Below are 18,914 nucleotides of genomic sequence, written 5' to 3' on the forward strand. Positions count from 1 at the left end.
CATCCGCTCGTGCATTGCTCTCTTTTATCAATTTACTTCTAAGTACCTTTTTTTTTTCTTCTGGGTGACCTTTTTACCGCTAAGGTCAGCGGCCGGGCCCTCAAAGCAAAAACAAAGGTTGAGCAGTGAAGCTGTATTGACATTATGCAAGAAATGACATTCGTGACGTGACTGCGTGTGTTAGAAAGTGACATTTCACAAATCTCTAAAAGACGCCGATAGTGAAAGTACAAGAAAGAGAGAAGAAAAAAAAAAGTAGCGAAATGCCCCGCCATGTTGGCATCCAGCCCTCGACTTGAGCTCGCGAAAGAAGACAAGCGCTCCCATTCATTAAACTGTTATCTGTTAACAATGGCAGAATGTTGAGTTCTAGACGTCTCCGCCTTGCATCTGGACTTGGAGCTAGATAAGTTGTATAGTCTGACTCGTGTCTTCATTGTTTCTTGTTGCCTCACAGGGGCATTCTTTCTTCATCCCCCCCCCCCACACACACCGCCTCTTTATCTCTCCTGATGTATCCCCCCCTGTGTATCATAATGCACATTATGCACTGATCGGTTTGCAATGAACAATAACAGCCATGTGTTTAGTCTTAAGAGTCCAGACTTTTCTTTAGATTTCTGTTCGCTTTAATTTTGTGTTAACACTGATTTAGGGAGGAGCCAGACGTCTCTTTTTGTATTCCATAAATAAACGAATACACGATTATAGGTTGAGCACTCACACACACACACAATCACTTAGGCCACCTTGCAGACATTTTTAACCTCTCGTGTTTTATTTTAATCCATCTTATGCTCTCAAATCACTCAGCATTCCATTTTCCACACAACAGTGATGCCCAAACTAAGTCCCGCGGGCTATATCCGGACCCCACTGAACTTCTGTCCACTGTACATAACCAAGCCGCACAAGTTCGGAAAATTGGACTCGATGATGCGGGCCGTGGCAACCTGAATCTAAAATTTATTTGACCTAAAAAATAAATGTAATGACCACTTCGGAAAGTCTTCCATTCGCCATATCTACCCTTGTTCGACTCTCTCTTTTCTGCACCAATTGGACCGCCGTGAAAGACCCTTTCTCCATGCTTGGTCCATTATATGTGACTTATGCCAGAACTAAAATGATCTACTGATATTTATTTCAACTGAACATTTTGTTATTTGTTTCTTTCGCAGACAACCCTCGTATAGTTGAGCACCCATCTGACCAGTATGTGGCTAGGAACGAGCCGGCCAAGCTCTTGTGCAAGGCGGAGGGCTCGCCGCCGCCCGAAATCATTTGGTACAAGAATGGTGAAAAGGTGAACACCAGCAAGGACGACCCCGCTTCACACAGGTGAGTTAAAACACACCCACGCACAGTCCCAATTATACACAGTTTCTTGTATCTTCATCGACTTTTTTTTTTGTTGTTTTTGTTTGATCGCATCACGTGATCAGAGCGGCGCTGTCGTTGCCACGGCTATTTACATGTTTAGGTGTACATTTTTCGTTCGGTGGTGCTATCTTGCGCCTGATCGCCGTTCCTGAATCTACCAGGAATCTGAACTGCTGCTGACGTGTAATCCATGTCATCGCAATAATATTGGCAGTAGCAAACGAAACATTTGCCACCCGCGATGACGTCAATTCGTACCCGCCCCTCAAACCATAGCAACCAAATCTCAAATTGTTCAGTGTATGATTTTTATCTCGATTTTCCTTAAATGTTTTTGTTTAAATCAAGGCATTATTCATGAAATGTTATTTCGTCTATACACATATGTATTTAAGTCCTAAGACATTCAAGTCCGGATCACGGAATAGTTTAAAAGAAACAAATATACACGGGAGGACAACTCAGAAAACAAGAACTTCAAATGAAATATTCACACCAAAAAAAAAAAAAAAAAAAGCAAACATGTTTAATTAATAACTGACGACGATAACTAATTGTTCTTCACAGAAACATTAGACCTCATGCTCCTATCACTTACCTTTTCCAAGTAGAAAATTGAACTAGCTAAGAGTAATGGTTTCTTTGGAGATCGATTTCCATGTAGGCTCACTTAATGAATAATGAATTCATGATGAAGTCTTGTAGTGTATTGTCATGAGGTTTGATAATTTTTTGTTGGCACAATGTGACTTACCAAGGCTGCAATGTCCATACCATTCAAACTTATATTATAATTTTTTTTTAAATTCATTTAGTTGATAACTCAAAAAGATACCAAATATTAATTTGCAGGTTAACTATTAATTACCAGGACTAATTGTTGCTCTTAATTTTGTATATGAAGCTAGAGATCAGCGATTTATTTGCCACCTCAATAAGTTAAATAATTTATTTTTTTTTTAATTTGTTTCCTTATTTTTGTTTCTATTCATTATTTTATTTTTCTATAAATAAAAAGAAATAACCTTACACCATACTTTATACCATCACTATCATGAAACCGTACTTTGAGTTTTGGACCAGAACTTGATCTCACCTCTTGATGGATGTCTTCCAGTCCAATCTGCAGCCTTTTACAAATTCACTGTGTATCACTTCCATGATTAAAGTCAAATACTAATTACATGATGATTTGTTCATATAAAAAAATTAATTAATAAATAAAATGTAAATTTCCCTTTTCAGACCTTGTGGTCCATAGAGAAGATGATGTAAATGTCATATGTTTCTGTGGCCTACGGTTAATGTCATGTGGCCAGCGCAACCACCAACTGCCGTTACTTTTCCTCATTAGAGCGGGTTTGGCTCAGATGCGCCTAAAGATCCCAAAATTAAATATCCCAGTCTTCCTAAGGATTCGAACCCGGGACCCCCAGGTTTGGAAGCCAAGCGTCTTACCGCCCAGCAACCGCGCCTCCAGGTTTAGAAATGACTTCATCAAATACTCATGAAAAACTAATAACCAAACGCGCGCGTTATTTTACAGTTTGTTTTAAATGATAGTACCGGTATATTTTTTCAAATTGATTTCGTATCCTGTCCGATCTCCTTGTGGACATGATGGCTATCTGAGATAAGGTTTACATGCTACCTCAGCAAATGCCAATCAACTCTTGCCAGGATTCGAACTCGAGCCTCAGTGATAGGTAGCCAAACAGCTTATGCCGCTCACGCAACAGTTTTTTGATGTTTCGCGTTTTTCATGTTTCATGTTTCGCGTTCTTCTTTTGCGTTCTTCATGTTTCGCGTTCTTCATATTTAATGTTCTTTATGTTTAATGTTCTTTATGTTTCAGGTTCTTCATGTTTCGAATTTTGTATGTTTCATGTTCTTCCATGCTTCGCGCTAGTCATAATTCTAAAATTTTGTTTCTTTCTTCCAGGCTTCTGCTTCCGGGTGAACTTTTCTTCCTAAGAATAATCCATTCGAAGAGCCTCAAGCCTGACATCGGCACCTACTACTGCAACGCTACCAACATCTACGGCAGCGCCATCAGCAGAAATGCCTCACTTATTCTGGCAGGTAAGTTGAATGTACACTAGGGGGGATTGAGATCCCCACCCCATGGGCTACAGCGACCTGGGTTCATATAATGTAGATGAAATCTTGAAGTTTTGTTTTAGTATTTTCCCCCCCATAAAGTTTTGTAATCCAAAACTCTCGCGTTGAACGTGCAGCCACGTGAAAAGCATTTTTTTTTCCTATTAGTGTTGAATCGAGTTAACTCGAGCGTGTAGGCGAGGGCGTCTTAAGTTTGAGTCTTGTTATCTTGTCAAGTGCCATTTGTCTCCTCTTTGTCCGGGGATTTGGTTTCTTTCCCTGCCGTGAGTTCAGATCTCGCTAAAGGTGAAAGCTGACATACCTGGACATGTGCACTTTCTTCTTGTCACCGCCCTTACACACACACACACACACACACACCTTTAGTTTCTCCTTTCCATTTCACTTATACACGCCCCAATGATGTCGATAATGACTTTTTTTTTCAATGTCGCTTTAGTGTTCTGTTATGAAAGAAACAAATTGACACGCCGACAGAAAAGAATAACACGAGGAAGCTCATTTGTCATAACATCAGAGGTTCTCAAGTTTAGATTCGTGTTTAAGCGTTCTTTCCCCATATTAATAATACTACATAACGCAATTTATATTTACATTTAGATATTATATTATTGGCATTTAATTGTCATTAATTTGTAAATCTATGGCTTCGAAAATTGAAAAAAAAAAAGGTTTTTGGTTTCAGTTATGCTTCTGTAGAAAGTAAAAAGAAAACTATCAGTATTAGCGTAGAGATGCTAATAATTAGGTCAAAGCATCTTTACAGGCACCGTTGCAGCGGAGTGTTGTTGTTGTTTTTTTCTTCCTGGCATCTCTCGTTCTATTCTCTATTTATTGTTCAAGTCTGTTTCGAGCTTTCCCTTCCATTTTCTTCTCACATGTTGCCCACTAAAAGTTATGCGCCCCCCTCCCCCACCCCGTGCCAACCTTTCTAGACTCGTGGAAACGCCCCAAGGCGTGTTAACACTCCAGTTTTGGGGTCCTCAATTCCACCTGGCTCGCATTGAAATCTTGAGACTGATCACTTGTTGGTCTTGAGGAAACCCCCCCCCCCCCCAAAAAAAAAAAAAAAGTAAACAAACATTCTTCAGTTTTGATTGCCTGGCCCAAACGTAGGGCTAGTGTGAAACTTATGGATTCAAACTAGCGATAATGCTCATGCTCTATACCACAATCAGGAAAATATAACTCATAATTGAACAAGACGACTCACGACATACGGTATTAGATCTAGGCGCCGATATGTCATGACACTTGCGTCCAAAAGTAAATTTCTTTTCATACATGATAGTCAAGAGGGTCTTCTTAAAGCTCCGATATCTTCCCCTCTCTTTTCTAGGACCTAATGTTTTCAGTGTGCTCGTGGTCTTGTGGAGTGCTTACTTTCAAAAAGTCTCATCTGGAGTCTGTTCTCGAGGGCTACAATGTAGCTCATTTGTTGCTTACGTGGGAACGTGTCCTGTTTCTTTGTCACATCTTTTTGTAGTCAAGTCACAGTTCAGGTCGTGGCTCCTCAAACAAACTGACACCTACACAAGTTTAAAAGGAGACAAAAATCTCATGGGGTGATGAATATCTTTCTGTGGGGAAAAATTGTCAAGGGAAAAAAAAGAGAAACGGGAATATGTGAGACTGATATGTGATACTCCATTGATAGCTACAAAAGAATAGGGATTAAAGATTGAAGGTCGTGGCTGAATTTCTTGGTACTGTATTCTTTATAACGCTTTGTGAAAGGACTGCTTAAATGTTATATCTTTCAATAAAAATTCCCACCAAGTTTGCGGGTGTAGTGGTAGTACTCTAGACCATATTAATGAAAAATCGAAGGATATATTTCCAACAAATGAAGCAAGAGAATAAACGTTGTTTTTTTTTAGTTTAGGTACTCACGCCCTTTATTATTGCACATGTAATCCAAATATTCCGCCCCCCTGCAGACTCTTCTTGCACTGTGCTGTGTCTAAAAATCCTTAAGGGAGTTGTTTCCTTTGCAGGGAGAAATGTTTCAAAGTATCAAAACTCCAGTCATATGTCCGCGTGCACGGCGCCCTGTTTATTGGAACCCGAGATGGTTATATCTGTGGCGGGAGATGTGTGGCAATCAACAAAAAAAAATATAAAACACCTCCCTAAGTATAGGCTACTGTGTTCCATGCACTTCCTCGGCTTGCATATGCACATTCGTAATCTCGTGCTGTCCTCGTCTCCGGGATATCTCACGAGCGAAAACCAAACATCAGAACCAGGACTAAGCAAGGGAAGATTACTCGTGCTGTTTTCATTGGCTGATAATGAAAAAAACCCTAAAAACAACACTTTCACCAGTTTGTTTGTGTCTGTGTATAATATTTCCACGTTTGTTTGATATAAACAGAACATGCATCTGTAGACGCGAGCAAACTATTTTCAAAACACTGGTTGTTACCTGTCCTAGAAGTACACACATATACAAGCATAAAGTATATGGCATTATAGAATCACTGAGATACTTCTTATAAGTATAACTACATCCCTTAGTATAGTAAATAATCGGTATACTTGGGGCCACTGAGAACCATTTTGAGAATCTCTGGTTAGAGTGAATAGAGTCATATAAGACCCTCTTCTAAAAATATCCAGGAACGGCCCCCAGAATATAGTGGAGCCCCTCACGAGACTTTCAGTGTTGCTGTATTCTTTGGGTCTAGCTCACCGGTCTTGTGATTCGTTCCTTGAACCACGTTACATGAACTTTTATAACGGACGAGACTTGTACGTGTAGTTTATCTCTTCAAGCTCCAATCTTTCGGAGCAGCCATTCTGCTTGGAGATGTAAAGACAAGATTGTGTTGAGCTAATGGACTCGTTACTTACTGAACCACACTCAACGTCTCTTGCATTAGATTGTATTGAAGTAAGTTCATGAATAGCAATATGAAACCTTTATTACTATTATTATTATTATCATCATTACATTTTGTTTTATTGAAAATAATAAACCAGCAATGATTATGTCAGCAGAACAAGAAATATATCTAAAACTACTTTGAAGTTCTTGTGACCATAGACGATTGTCTAGTTAGGTATTGCTTCTATAGTTTAGTCGTAGTTCAGGTTTGTGTTCACTAAGACTAAGACGACGACCGATAAGGGGGAATAATTTAACTTATGCCACTACTTCAGTCAAGTACGATTTTTTTCCATTGTTCGAGATACCAAACAAAATAATTAATTAACAATAGCGAATTAACTAATTGGTGTTTTTTTGTTTTTTTTTTACTATTGATTCTGGTAATATAAATAATTGTGCAAAGTTTCAGCTTGATCCTAGATTGGGTGTCGGAGAGATAACGAGTACAAACTTTCTATAGTGTGACAGACAGACATATTGAGTTCATCTAAGCTTTGTTAAAACATGTCTGATCACATTCTACAGTATACGTAGGCTAAACAGTTTAAGCCCAGCGACCTTTTACCATCACTGGACAGATGTTCGGTCATCAGATGCATATTCGAGCTAGCTGTATAAAAGTATTTCGTTAAAGCAGAAAAAAAAAAGTCTAGTACTTTTAATAGTAGAATTTTTAAAATGGGGGAAAAAAACTGTAGTGCTGTCTTTTGTATTTCTGGGCACAAGGCCACTATTTAATTTTCGGTTAAATGTTACCGACAAGTGGAGAATACAAGAAAAAATCGGTTGCCTATTTAATGCAAAACTGACGTAGAAAACAGTCAAAAATAATTGGACATGGAGACTCCGCCGTTCCTGGTTGACGTGAAACCTGTTTTTCTATTCCGGTCGGTCGGACAGCCTCATTAAAGCCTCGTGTTTTAATCAATCCCCATGTGAAACTGTAGCTGTGTTCGTTGTTTGGACAAATGTACCGCGCCGTACTCGGCTGGCCGCGCACTTGTTTTCTTTCATTAACCAGCATGTGTCCAGGGTTACTGGAGCTTTGATGCCCTTAATGGTCATCGCGGAGTAGGTGCGAAGCCCCGACCATTGTCCGTGTTACCACAGCTGTCATTCCGAGATGGCCAGCCGGCAGGTTTCGGGCTGGAAGGAATAGGCCAACGTTTATACTTTAAACACGGCTTAAGTCATAGCAGTTTGGCGCGTCTTCATTTAACACTGGCGTGTCCTCGGGGGAATTTCTTTTAGTGTTTTTTTTTATTGAAGAGACTTTCTGAACCCATCCTCGTGACTTAAGAGGAAATCTGATGCTCTAGAGTCGTGGCCATTGTTAGTGTCTAATGTCCTAGACCTATATTATACCTATATGCCTATAAAACAGATCCATAACTAGATAAAGCTGTCAGCGTCTTCTCTGCATTATACATCAACCGAACCCTGCCGGATTTACTTTTATGACTACTCAGCAAGTGTAGGAAAAGATTAAAAAGATTATCAGCCGTTATAGATTAATAAATGTATTAGACATTTCGTTAACAAAAAATCATCTTAGCATAAAACATGTTCTGAACGGGGGGCGGGGGGGGGGGGATAAAAAGTAAATCAAGTGAGAATGTCTTCTCTGAAGCAATTTTACGTTTAATTTTCCTCACGGGGAAAAAAACAATTATAATAACTCATAGATGATAAAATAATGGCATTGGAAAATTGCTTGCTACATGTTTTGACATGTTTATGTGATAGCATAAGTATTTATATCTGTCTTTCGTTCCGCGTCTCTTTCTGTCTGGAGTTTTTTTCTCACTCTCATACACACCTTATGTGTGTAACACGTTCCGACCTCTAACACATACACACACACACACAGCTATTTAGAAGTCTCATCTCATCTATTCTTCTCTCTCAACAATGAGTTCATCCCTTGGATCGTCTCCTTTCCCTCCCCGACCTCGTGGAAAGAAATGTTTGGCTTGGGGAAAAAATACTGTCTGATACTATCTCCGAGAATCAGCAATTGTCATCTAATAACAATCTCTAAACAACGCAACTGCTCGATTGAATCTAGTGGTCGTCCTTATGATGCTTCACGGCGACAGATACAAATCTCATCTTTACATATCGTAACCTCATTTTGTACTCTTTTCTCTCTCTCTCTCTCTCTTTGGTCTCTTTTTGTGTCTTTATTGCACCTCTCCCCTGTAGGAGCCCTCGTCTAGTCCTCCACGTTGCTTTCTCTCTCGTGTGAGCTCTAGTTCCATCTTCTAGCGGAAATCTAAAGGGAAGGGGTTTGAGAGAGGAAAAAAAAAGGAAGTCAAGGCCTGTAAGCTGGAGGGGGAGGTATGGTGGGGGTGGGAGGTTCGCCATGTCCTGGGTTGTATCAGAAACAGAAGGAAAAAAGGGGGTGGTGGGGTGGCTATGGTAATGCTGACGACTTAACACTTCCAGATCTAAGATCAAACTGGAGCTTTCCCCTTAGCTAGCTCTCCCTCCTTTTTTTTTTTGTACGTTCCAAACTACGAGAAAACATCAGAATAAATGTCATAAGGAGACGTACATCTCAATGACCACGCAAGATCACGTGATTGATACACAGGATCAAAACAAACATTCGTTTGAAAGATAAAACAAAATTAATTTAATAGTTTCTGTTATCAATTTGAAAAGATGAGCATGAAGGTTAAAATAATAACTGTGTTTCAAAAAAAAAGAATGTCTCTCCTCCAAGTTCCCATTGGACTGTGTTATCAGTGCTCATTCAATGAAACCACTCCATTGACTCATTAGCTAGAAATAAAAACATAGCACTTGGGTCTCTGAATTTCGTGCTTGTTTTCGAAATGTTAATCTAGGAATCAGCCGAGTGTAGAGCGAGGGCTCACAGAGATAAGGGGGGGGGGGGGTAGAGAGAACTGTCTCCGTCTTTTATCTCTATTTCTATTTCATCTTGCTCCATCTCAGCAAACATGGAGGATAGCGCTCTCGACTTGTTCTCTTCCCCCCCCCTTTTTTTTTCTTTCTTTTTTTTAAACCATCTTTATTGCCCTTTTCAATTAGTTCAAGTTATTTGAAAAGAAACACACATAAATAAATGTGTATTTTATAAAGAGGGAAAAAAAGAGGTTTGAGGGCAGGCTTCTATCTGTAACTAATTACCCGAGAAGCTAAGATGTTTCACAGTAGTCAAGTGTCTTTAGAGCGCACATCAAATACTCTGCCGAGACTCGAACGTGACTCGTGCTTTGGCAGTTCAGTTCACGAGAAGTGCTCCTGAAGAAGTGGTCAGAAGTAGTGTACAACAGACTGTTTAGATTCTGATTTGTTTTTTAAATAGTTTCTCACGAAAACCATTTGGACCCTCGGTTTATACTCAAGGCGGATCAGGTGGTAGTAATAATATTTGTAACTAACCAAAGACAAAAAAACACCTAAAAAATTTATCCTGACTTTCAATGCACATGGATTTAAAAAAACACACACAAAAACAATACAAAGAGCACAACAACAGATGGGGCGGGGTCAGAAAGAGTGTATCAAAAAAGGGACAGAGTCAAAAAGAGGTTGGAGTTGGTTATACAATTACTACAAAGCTACAACTAGCAATGCAAGAAAGTCTAAGCGTTCGTTTATTTCTAAGTATAAGCGATGAAGAGTTAAGGGCCATTTCTGCTATCCAGGTCCTGCTCCTAATTATATTAGATGTATCACATAATTATATTAGATGTATCACATAATTATATTAGATGTATCACATAATATATTAGATAGTTAGATTATGTTTGTCCTTCACTCTTTTTTTTTAAACCTGGAGGAATGACATGATCAAAACTCTTTGAGAACCTCCTAATTAGCTAACCGTTCCAGTCTGCCGTGTGGCATGATTGCCACGTGACGTGCACACATGCTGGAAAACACTCACGCTGAGAAGTTTGAAGCACTGAGCTCATCTTACACGTGACGCTACGCACCAGGCCATCGAACACAGGATACTTGACAAGATTGCTCAATGGCACAATTGTATCGCGTAACATACGAACACGTGTTTCTGTACTTTCACTTGGCACGTTTTATACAGAGCAATAGTGTTGAAATAAATACTTGTTTGAATGGTGCATTCTCTAGAAGTTGTTTAATGTCGTAGTTACTGCAAGAGGCAGAGGTAATGTCCTATTTAGCTTGAACGACTGGGCACACATTTTTGTCCATACTCTATAGAGGGGAAAAAAAAAAGCTTTATTGGACTGAGTGACGCTCTGCCCTCGACCAGCTCCTCGACACCTGACTGTGAGGACATGTTTCTACATTGGACAGTGCTATTCCTCCACTACCTCGACCGGGTACAGTTCTAGTCTCTACCAATTCGGTGATGAAATCCTACTGGCCACGAAAGAGTTTATGCCCTGTTGAAACCACCGCGCTTTGTCTCAATGTCCATGGAGGAAACTTCAAAGTCATCTTCAACGAGACTAAAACGTGGGATGAGAATCATTTGCGGTTAATACGGAATGAATTCGATTGAGGTATTATAAACATGCGTCAATCCTTCATAGAAGAATTTTGTTTCATTGACTCCACCCATGTAAACGATGCTCTAATTCAGTGTTTCCCAAAGTGGGGTACGCGTACCCCCCAGAGGTACGGGAAGAGTTTGAAGGGGGTATGCTTCTCCTTCTCAGCCATGCAAATGTATGTTATTTATAATCAAACATTTAGTTCGTTGTTTTTTTGTGAACAATTTTAGTTTTCGTTTATTATTTTCAACAATTATTGTTTCTTTGGGGGGGGGGGGCGAGGTATCGAAGATTATTGAAGGGGTACGCATTGTTGATAGCAATGTCACTACATTTTAAGCCTTAGTTTAGTGACAAGTGAAGTCCTGTGGCCACTACATGGGGCGGGGGGTGCGTCAGTAACAACTTCTCTGCACTATACAACCCGGAAATGAACCTACATTTGATAGGTTTTGTAAATGTCACTTTTTGAGTCATCAGGTAAGATTATGAGATCGAACAAAGTGTGATAGTTCTGTTATCGCCCAGCCACATAACCTGTGTGTGACCAAATAGAAGCGTGAGTGTCACATTCAAACAATTGGAATCTCTTTGAATGTTGTGACATATCCAGAGGACGTGCCAATGTCACGACTTCTAACCTCGTGCTAGTCTGCGCTATAGCCAGCCCACTGACACTCTCTAAAGCCTACACATTGGGCTGTGTTCATTGAACATCTCTCTCTAAATCCGAGCTCGTTGGTGAGGGCTGAAATTCCAAATTTAGCGACCAGAAACATTTCGTTCAACTATTTAATGATCAATTATAAACAGGACTTTTTTTTTTTTGGTTTTCAATTATATAAAGCAATACTTTTTTTTTTGTTCGTGGACATCATTCATCCTTTAGCCCCCCCCCTCCCTTTCCTCACATCTCTTTTAAATTCGTTATTCAGTCGTTCCCCTCAATTTTCCCCTCAATCTCCACCAATGAAGAACTCCACCAGGCTGCTCTATAATGGATAGTTTGGGAGAGGGTGGAGGGGGAAATCTCTGCTTTAATCACACACACCGACACTGAGAATGAGAGAAAAAGGTTTGAAAATGCCCCCCTTTCCGTTTGACCTCAATTCTGTGTTTCTATCCTCCTCAGAGCCTTCAATGGTAAGATTACATGGACGTGTCAATGGGGGGGGGGGGGGGGGGTCCTGAACACAATTTATGTCCTACTTGCAAGGTTGTTGTTTTTTCTCTCTCCCTGTCTCTTCACGTTACTCTTTCTCAATTGTAGAATACTTCTAGAAGCTGGGAGACTAGAGATTTGTTTTTTTGTGTGGTCTTAAATAAGTTGACACAAATATAATTGTCCATAGTGGTCAGTTTGTACCCAAAGAAAAGCCTTAATATGCCAACTTAGTTCATGTTTGACAATGAACTAAATTATTGGTTGCGAAAACTTACCACGATATCAATGTTACAGAATGTAATGTGTACTTACAGAACGTAATGTGTACTTACAGAACGTAATGTGTACTTACAGAACATAATGTGTACTTACAGAACATAATGTGTACTTAGTTATGGACATGGAAGTGTTTTTGTTTTTCTACATGTCTGTCCGCTAACTATTTCCATGGTAACAGTTTGGTGCAGTGTTTAAGTGTTGAGAAGTGATCTTTTAACCCTGGACGCTGAATACTTCTAAATCTTATAGCGACAGTGCTGGATTAGCCAGAAAGAGATATGCAAATGACCCACACATTAACCCGAATCCCCCACTAAACACTGTCCCTTCAGGAATCAAAAAAAATTTCCTTTCCATCGTTAGTATAAATATCCGTCTATCCAAAGTATCATTCTTGTTTTGTGTTTATAAATTCCATATAAAGTCTTCCGATCCAGATATATTTTTTATATCCAACTTAGACCCATCAATAGTTCAATATAGACCTATATATTTAGATCAATTGGTAAAATCTTATGTTCAGTTAAGCCCCTTTCTTTTCAATTTGCGCGTGGGAATACATCTGGCCAAGAATGAATTGAATTCCCCACTCGGACACGGCGGCCCTGGATGGAGCAAACGACAAATGTCTTCCGTCATCTACATGCTCGCCCCTGCAACTTTTTCTAATCACCTCCATTTCCCACCACACCTTCATTACACTTCCGTTTGGTTCACGTGATATATTTCCAGTTCTTGCCCCTGGCGACCACCCATGGCCTTTTCTCCTTTTTTCCCCACTTCCTAAAAAAAAAAACCTCGCCCTCACTCCTCGATCTATTTTAACCTTAGCAGATTGATTGTAGTCTCATGTGCTCTCGTGCACTACATCGAAATCTTAGACATTCACTCGTTGGTCGTCCATCTTTTGCAACTCTTCCCGCCCCCTCCCCCCTCTTTTTCAATGTTTTTTTAAAGGAAAAGAAAACTAACTGTTTGTCCAGTTCCGTTGTATCACTACCATCTTTGAGTCCAATAAACATCCTTATATAGAAGCTTCAAAATAATGTTAGCATAAATATTCTATATAAAAAAAAAGATACGTACTTAACACTTACTGTGAGTTCTTCATCGCACCCCGTCCCCCCCCCCTCCTCGTTCTCCTCCGGTTCGGCTGAGAGATATCTCCATAGCATCTTCAGTTCTTACATCGGCCCTTTGACCCGCACACTTCTTACACACCCAGTGCCTTTCAAAAGCCAAGACCAGAGGCGTCATTAAGCTGGCAGGGCATAGAACTTGATTCGACGCTCCACTTTGAATTATCTGATACGTACAGACTTATCTAAGAGTTTCTTGTTAAAAGGGGGGGGGCAGAGGCGACTCAACACTAAAGACCGCCCAGAATGTGGTGCTCAAAGCCTTTAAAATAATTAGAACCTTTGATGAAAACATTTCAATGCAAGAGCTTTGAAAAAAAAAAGAGTGTCGCCATTTTTTAAAATAATTTTGTCACTTAGCCATATAAGACAAACATCTATAAAAAAGCTAACAAGATCCTCGAAAAAAAGAATCACCCTTTGTGTCAGGACTTTGTGATTTTACCATCACAAAAGAGATACAAGACACCGATAGCAAAGACAAACAGACACAAACACTCTTTTGTTCCCCTGGCAATCAAATCATTAAATAAGAACAATCTGGTATAAACTTTGTCACATGTAAATTATGAGTGAGTCTGGTGTGAATGTACACTTTGGTTTCTTATAGTTATAATGTTTTTTGTTTGGTGTAATGCACAAATTGTAAGACAAATTTCCTTACGGATAATAAAGATTATTATTATTATTATTATTATTATTATTAAGTAATGCTCGATATCCAGTAATGTATGGGTCAGTGGGCATTATTCTCATGTAGATCAAAATTGATATCTCCATGCAGGGCCGGCCTTAGGGCAAAAAAAAATCTGAATGAGGTTCTGGAAATCTCCAGAAATTGCAAAGTATACGAACGAAAAAAAAGTTATGAAATTCTCCTGAAATTATTAAAATATCCTGAATACTCAAATCATGTCCTTTCATTTAATAAAAATAATAGGGTGAATTTTAACCAAAACAGGAAGTTCCAAAACTTAAATTACTTTAATAGTCACTGGCATATAAATATAGATCTAAATCTATCTCGATCTCTTTAAAAAAATCAAAAGCGATATTTTCCTAGTCGATAGTAAATCTAAAAGTCCGATCTGAATGTTTATCGGCTTTTTTGTTGGAATACTACCTTCTATTGTAGATGGCTCGTAATTTAATTTGCACTTAGTAAAGTATGAATAAAATGCAAAGACGAATTTATTTTCTAACAAAAAATCTTAATTTTCCCTCATTAACTTTATTACTACCCAGACTAGGCCCCTCGCAATCCGCTTCGCGTTGGGCCCCGCAATCTGTAGGGCCGGCCCTGTCTCCATGGTCATCCACCTGGAACTTATTGATAACCTTATTCCTACCTAGACTAGGCCCCGCGCAATCCGCTTCGCATTGGGCCCCGCAATCTGTAGGGTCGGCCCTGTCTCAATGGTCATCCACCTGGAACGTATTGATACTGTGTGTGTTTGTGTGTGACGCGAAACAAGTGATATGAATAATTTTTGATTTTATATACTAATTTCTTGTATTGGGGGTAGGCGATAAAACTCTCACATTTGTCTAGGCTCCAAGGGAAAGTACGTATTTGTGTCCTGGGCAATCGATGTCCAATTTACTTTAAATGTTAGAATTATGATACTCTGTAACGCCATCAATTCTCTGTCTGTCTGTCTGTCTCTCTCTCTGTCTCTCTATCTATCTCTCATATTTTCTTATTCTGATAAAAATGTAAAAATTGCCTATTTTTGTAGTTACAAGCTCTCACTAGTTCTTCCTAGCTAAAATGTCTAAGAAAACGATACAGTGTTTCCTGTAGGACTTGAAAAAACATGTTGCTTTGTTTTTAACGAACTGTTTGTTGAAGCCTAATGTGTTGTTTCTTTCAGTGATACGTGACGACTTCCGGGAAAATCCTCAGCCCGTGACGGTCGCCACAGGTGAGACGGCGACATTTAGATGTACTCCCCCAAAAGGTGAGCCCGAGCCCAAGGTACTGTGGCACAAGGACGGGAATCCAGTGAACCCTGACATTCGCGTCAGCGTCTCCACGGATGGTCACCTGAGCATCTCCTCCGTCAAAGTGACGGACGCCGGCAAGTACACGTGCGTGGCCATCAACCAGGCAGGAGAAAGGGAGAGCACACCGGCTGCTTTGACTGTCCTAGGTGAGTAACCTAACCAATAAGTAGAAGCCTTGCGTGAGCAGTTTTACCGATGTAAAAGATGTTATTACCGATTATATATATATTATTTAGATTTAAATTAAAGGATTGGATTGTGGATATATGTTGTAGGCTAGTGTTCCACGAGGTCTGAATAGGTGCTCCACGAACTACTGGAATAATTAACTGGTAGGCCACTACGAGATTTGATCTCCCTTTAAAGAAATATGCAATGAATTTTATAAATTAGTCAGAATGTGATATGTGTTCTATCAAGAATAAAGTTTAGGAAACTGTTTGATTGCTATTGAAGGCTTTGAATTTATATCACGAAATTAAAGACACAACATATAAATAACTTCTTCGTGGTATCATATTTTGGGCCATGGATTTATGTACATAATTGTACTTATAATGACCACAATGATGTCTTTATTACTTGTATTAAATGCAAAGTGACCAATTCCTTTGGCTTTAACTCATTTAACTCTCCTGCTCTGTGCTGCCATGGGCTGCAATCTAAATAAAACTTTGCCTCAGGTTATTACAGTCACGTCTCTTTGTTTTAATTTAAATGCATCATTTATTTTTTCCCCTTTTTTTTTGCCATTTAGGCAGTTAAATACAAGCTGAAACTGCAGATGTGTATCATACGACACTGTAGACTGCAGACATAACTTTCTCCTGGCTTGCTAACAGAGATACTTCCATTCAACCTGCACCATCTTCTGCTTTGCTTAAATCGTCTCCTATATCCATTAATCCAGACTATCTGTTTATCCACCATTCACCAACGGCAATAAGACATTGGCATTCTAGCCCCCCCCCCTCGTCCCCCCTCGTCCCCGCCTCGCTGCCTCTGCGTCTCTCTCTCTCTCGCAGCGGGGTCCCCCCCACACTTGCCATTTGGATGCCCGTTTTCTTTTTTTTTCCGCTGTGTATATACATTGTCGGGGATCCCCGCCAGGGGGCCCCTTCAACCGAAGATCTCCTCCGTTACCTGGTGACCTCACCTGTGTATTCTGTTGTTTATCCAGAAAAGCCCACATTCAAGGAGCTGCCCGATGACATACAAGCCAACGTGGAGGACACGGTGGAGCTGAAATGTCGAGCGTCAGGGGACCCCACTCCAAACATCCAATGGAAGAAGGAGGAGGGGAGAATACCATTTGGGAGGTAAGACAAGAGAAGACAACTCTTAGGGCCCTCTGTTCTATTTCACGTCTTGTTCTTCTCCTTGCTCTGTGCTATAGCAGAGAGAAACCACCTCGTGGTGTATAGGTAAATGATGTGCACCTCAGGGATGGCATCTCGGGGCCCCCACCTGAGCTTCTTACATGGAGCCTAATTTATGACATATGACATTGGCAATAAGATAGATCGTCAGGAGTGTAGACACGTGGAGGTAGCCGGTGTAGTACATCTATAATAGAACACACAGCCTTGTAAGTATGTCACAAATGGAATCTTAATGGCCTCCATATAGAAACGCCCTTAGACACTCGATGCCCGAGACTGTAACCGGTATCTCTCTCTCTCTCTCTCTTTTAATGGAGAAAATATAAATATTTTTTTTGGTACGGAACTGAATGGAACGTGAATTGAACAAGATCTATGTAAAGAGAATATGTATGTGGCTAGATTTGTGTCTAAGCTTTATGGATCTAGGGGTGTCAGTACGTACGCGTACTGTGTTGGGGGTGTTAAGCAAATTTAGTGAATTGGTTTCCTCATGTCTAGGCATTGGGTTCTACTAAAAAAAAATAATTCCAGAGCAAAATGTTTAAAAAAAGAAATCTTAATTTACAAAGTGATCGAATATCTATTGAAGTATTGTTATCACTGAATGTTTTACAATTCTTATATATCAGTTGACCCAGATTCCTCCCACGTTCCCCTTTCTCTTCACAGCTGTGATTAATTTCAATTAGAGGCCAGAAGGTGTTGCTGATTGATACATGAGAGACATTGAAATAGGGGAGATGTCTTGTGTAGAGAATTAGGTTGTTCGCTAAAAATTGTAGACTATTAAACCATCTATTTTTATAAGTACTTGTATAGCTCAGTGGCTAACGCGTCGGCCCTCCGTCATGGAGTTCGAATTCAAACTTAGGCACTTAAAAAAAAGCTTTTGAAAGAGCATCACGGTAACCTTCTCCCATATATCCCCCCCCCCCCCAACTGGTCCACAAAAGTGATAGTACCATTGCGCAGTGAGCATTCTAAAAGCATGAAAGTTGCTCTAAACAAAAACAATCATATTTCTTATGGCACTCTAGATCTATTAATGAAGTTAATTAGTGATCCGGTGATGTTTCTGCCTCTCCCCAGGGCTCGCCAGTTGGACGACGGCACGTTGAGAATCGAGAAAGTGCAGGTATCGGACGAGGGCGTGTATGTCTGTGTGGCAGAGAACAGTGCTGGGACCGTGGAGGCTGTTGGCAGACTATCTGTACAGAGTAAGTGGCTTTTGTTGATAAGTCTTGGACGTAGACACGCTGCATATGATAACATGTTCTCATTGTGTGTGTGTATTGGGGTTAGGGGAGTCGGGTCAGTGCCGGCCTTAGGCATGGGCAAACTAGGCAGCTGCTCGCACAGGATATATATGTTTTAACTATTTTTGAGAAGAAATGGCGAAACTTGTCCTTGATGTTCTTGTTGAAGTACACACGGTTTTAAATAAATTGCATATTTTTAGTTTTTTTTTTCGCTGTTTATTTGTTATTCTTCTAATTCACTTCTCCTAGGACCTCCAATTATCTAAGGCCGGCCCTGCTCGGGTCCATTACTTTAAAAAAAAAATTAGCTTTCCAATCCAACCGATTACCTCTGTCCTACCATTAAATCTTAAATATTAAACCTCTAAGCCATTAAGTCTACACTGCTAGTCAAGCTTTGACACAAACCACGCCCTGTATCCCACTGCCGATTGTTTCATCTGTCACTTTAAAAACAAAATACATTTCCGCTTTCTTTTTATTTTTTATTTTAATTCTATCTCACTGACAACACACGTGGGTTATTGGGGAGTCTTTTTGTATCTTGTAAAATGCATAGTTCAACTGAAAGAAAAGTTTATGTTGACTACATCATGAGATGTGTAATCAGCTCCATTGGAGTTCATAGAGCACTGAGAGAAATAAAGTCAGACTGAAGGTGCAGATTTAATGTTGCTGTACTGAGCACATTTTCCAACACAAACACACACACATACATACATATATTTATATATATATATATATACACACACACACGTTACACATATTACAC

The 18,914-nt window shown here is 39.8% G+C and overlaps 1 protein-coding gene across 7 annotated transcripts in view; it reads left to right on the forward strand.

Moving 5' to 3' along the window:
- Positions 1-18,914, forward strand: part of LOC106063526 (roundabout homolog 1-like) — a 154,604-nt gene that overhangs the window by 99,680 nt on the left and 36,010 nt on the right. For all 7 annotated transcript variants that reach the window (XM_056009527.1, XM_056009526.1, XM_056009530.1 and 4 more), the window contains exons 4-8: positions 1,182-1,341; positions 3,326-3,465; positions 15,366-15,644; positions 16,679-16,817; positions 17,973-18,100. In XM_056009527.1, coding sequence (XP_055865502.1) covers positions 1,182-1,341; positions 3,326-3,465; positions 15,366-15,644; positions 16,679-16,817; positions 17,973-18,100 — 846 coding nt within the window. The remainder of the gene's footprint in view (positions 1-1,181; positions 1,342-3,325; positions 3,466-15,365; positions 15,645-16,678; positions 16,818-17,972; positions 18,101-18,914) is intronic.

This window comes from Biomphalaria glabrata, chromosome 14 (genome assembly GCF_947242115.1).
Source record: "Biomphalaria glabrata chromosome 14, xgBioGlab47.1, whole genome shotgun sequence".
Lineage (NCBI taxonomy): Eukaryota > Metazoa > Mollusca > Gastropoda > Planorbidae > Biomphalaria > Biomphalaria glabrata.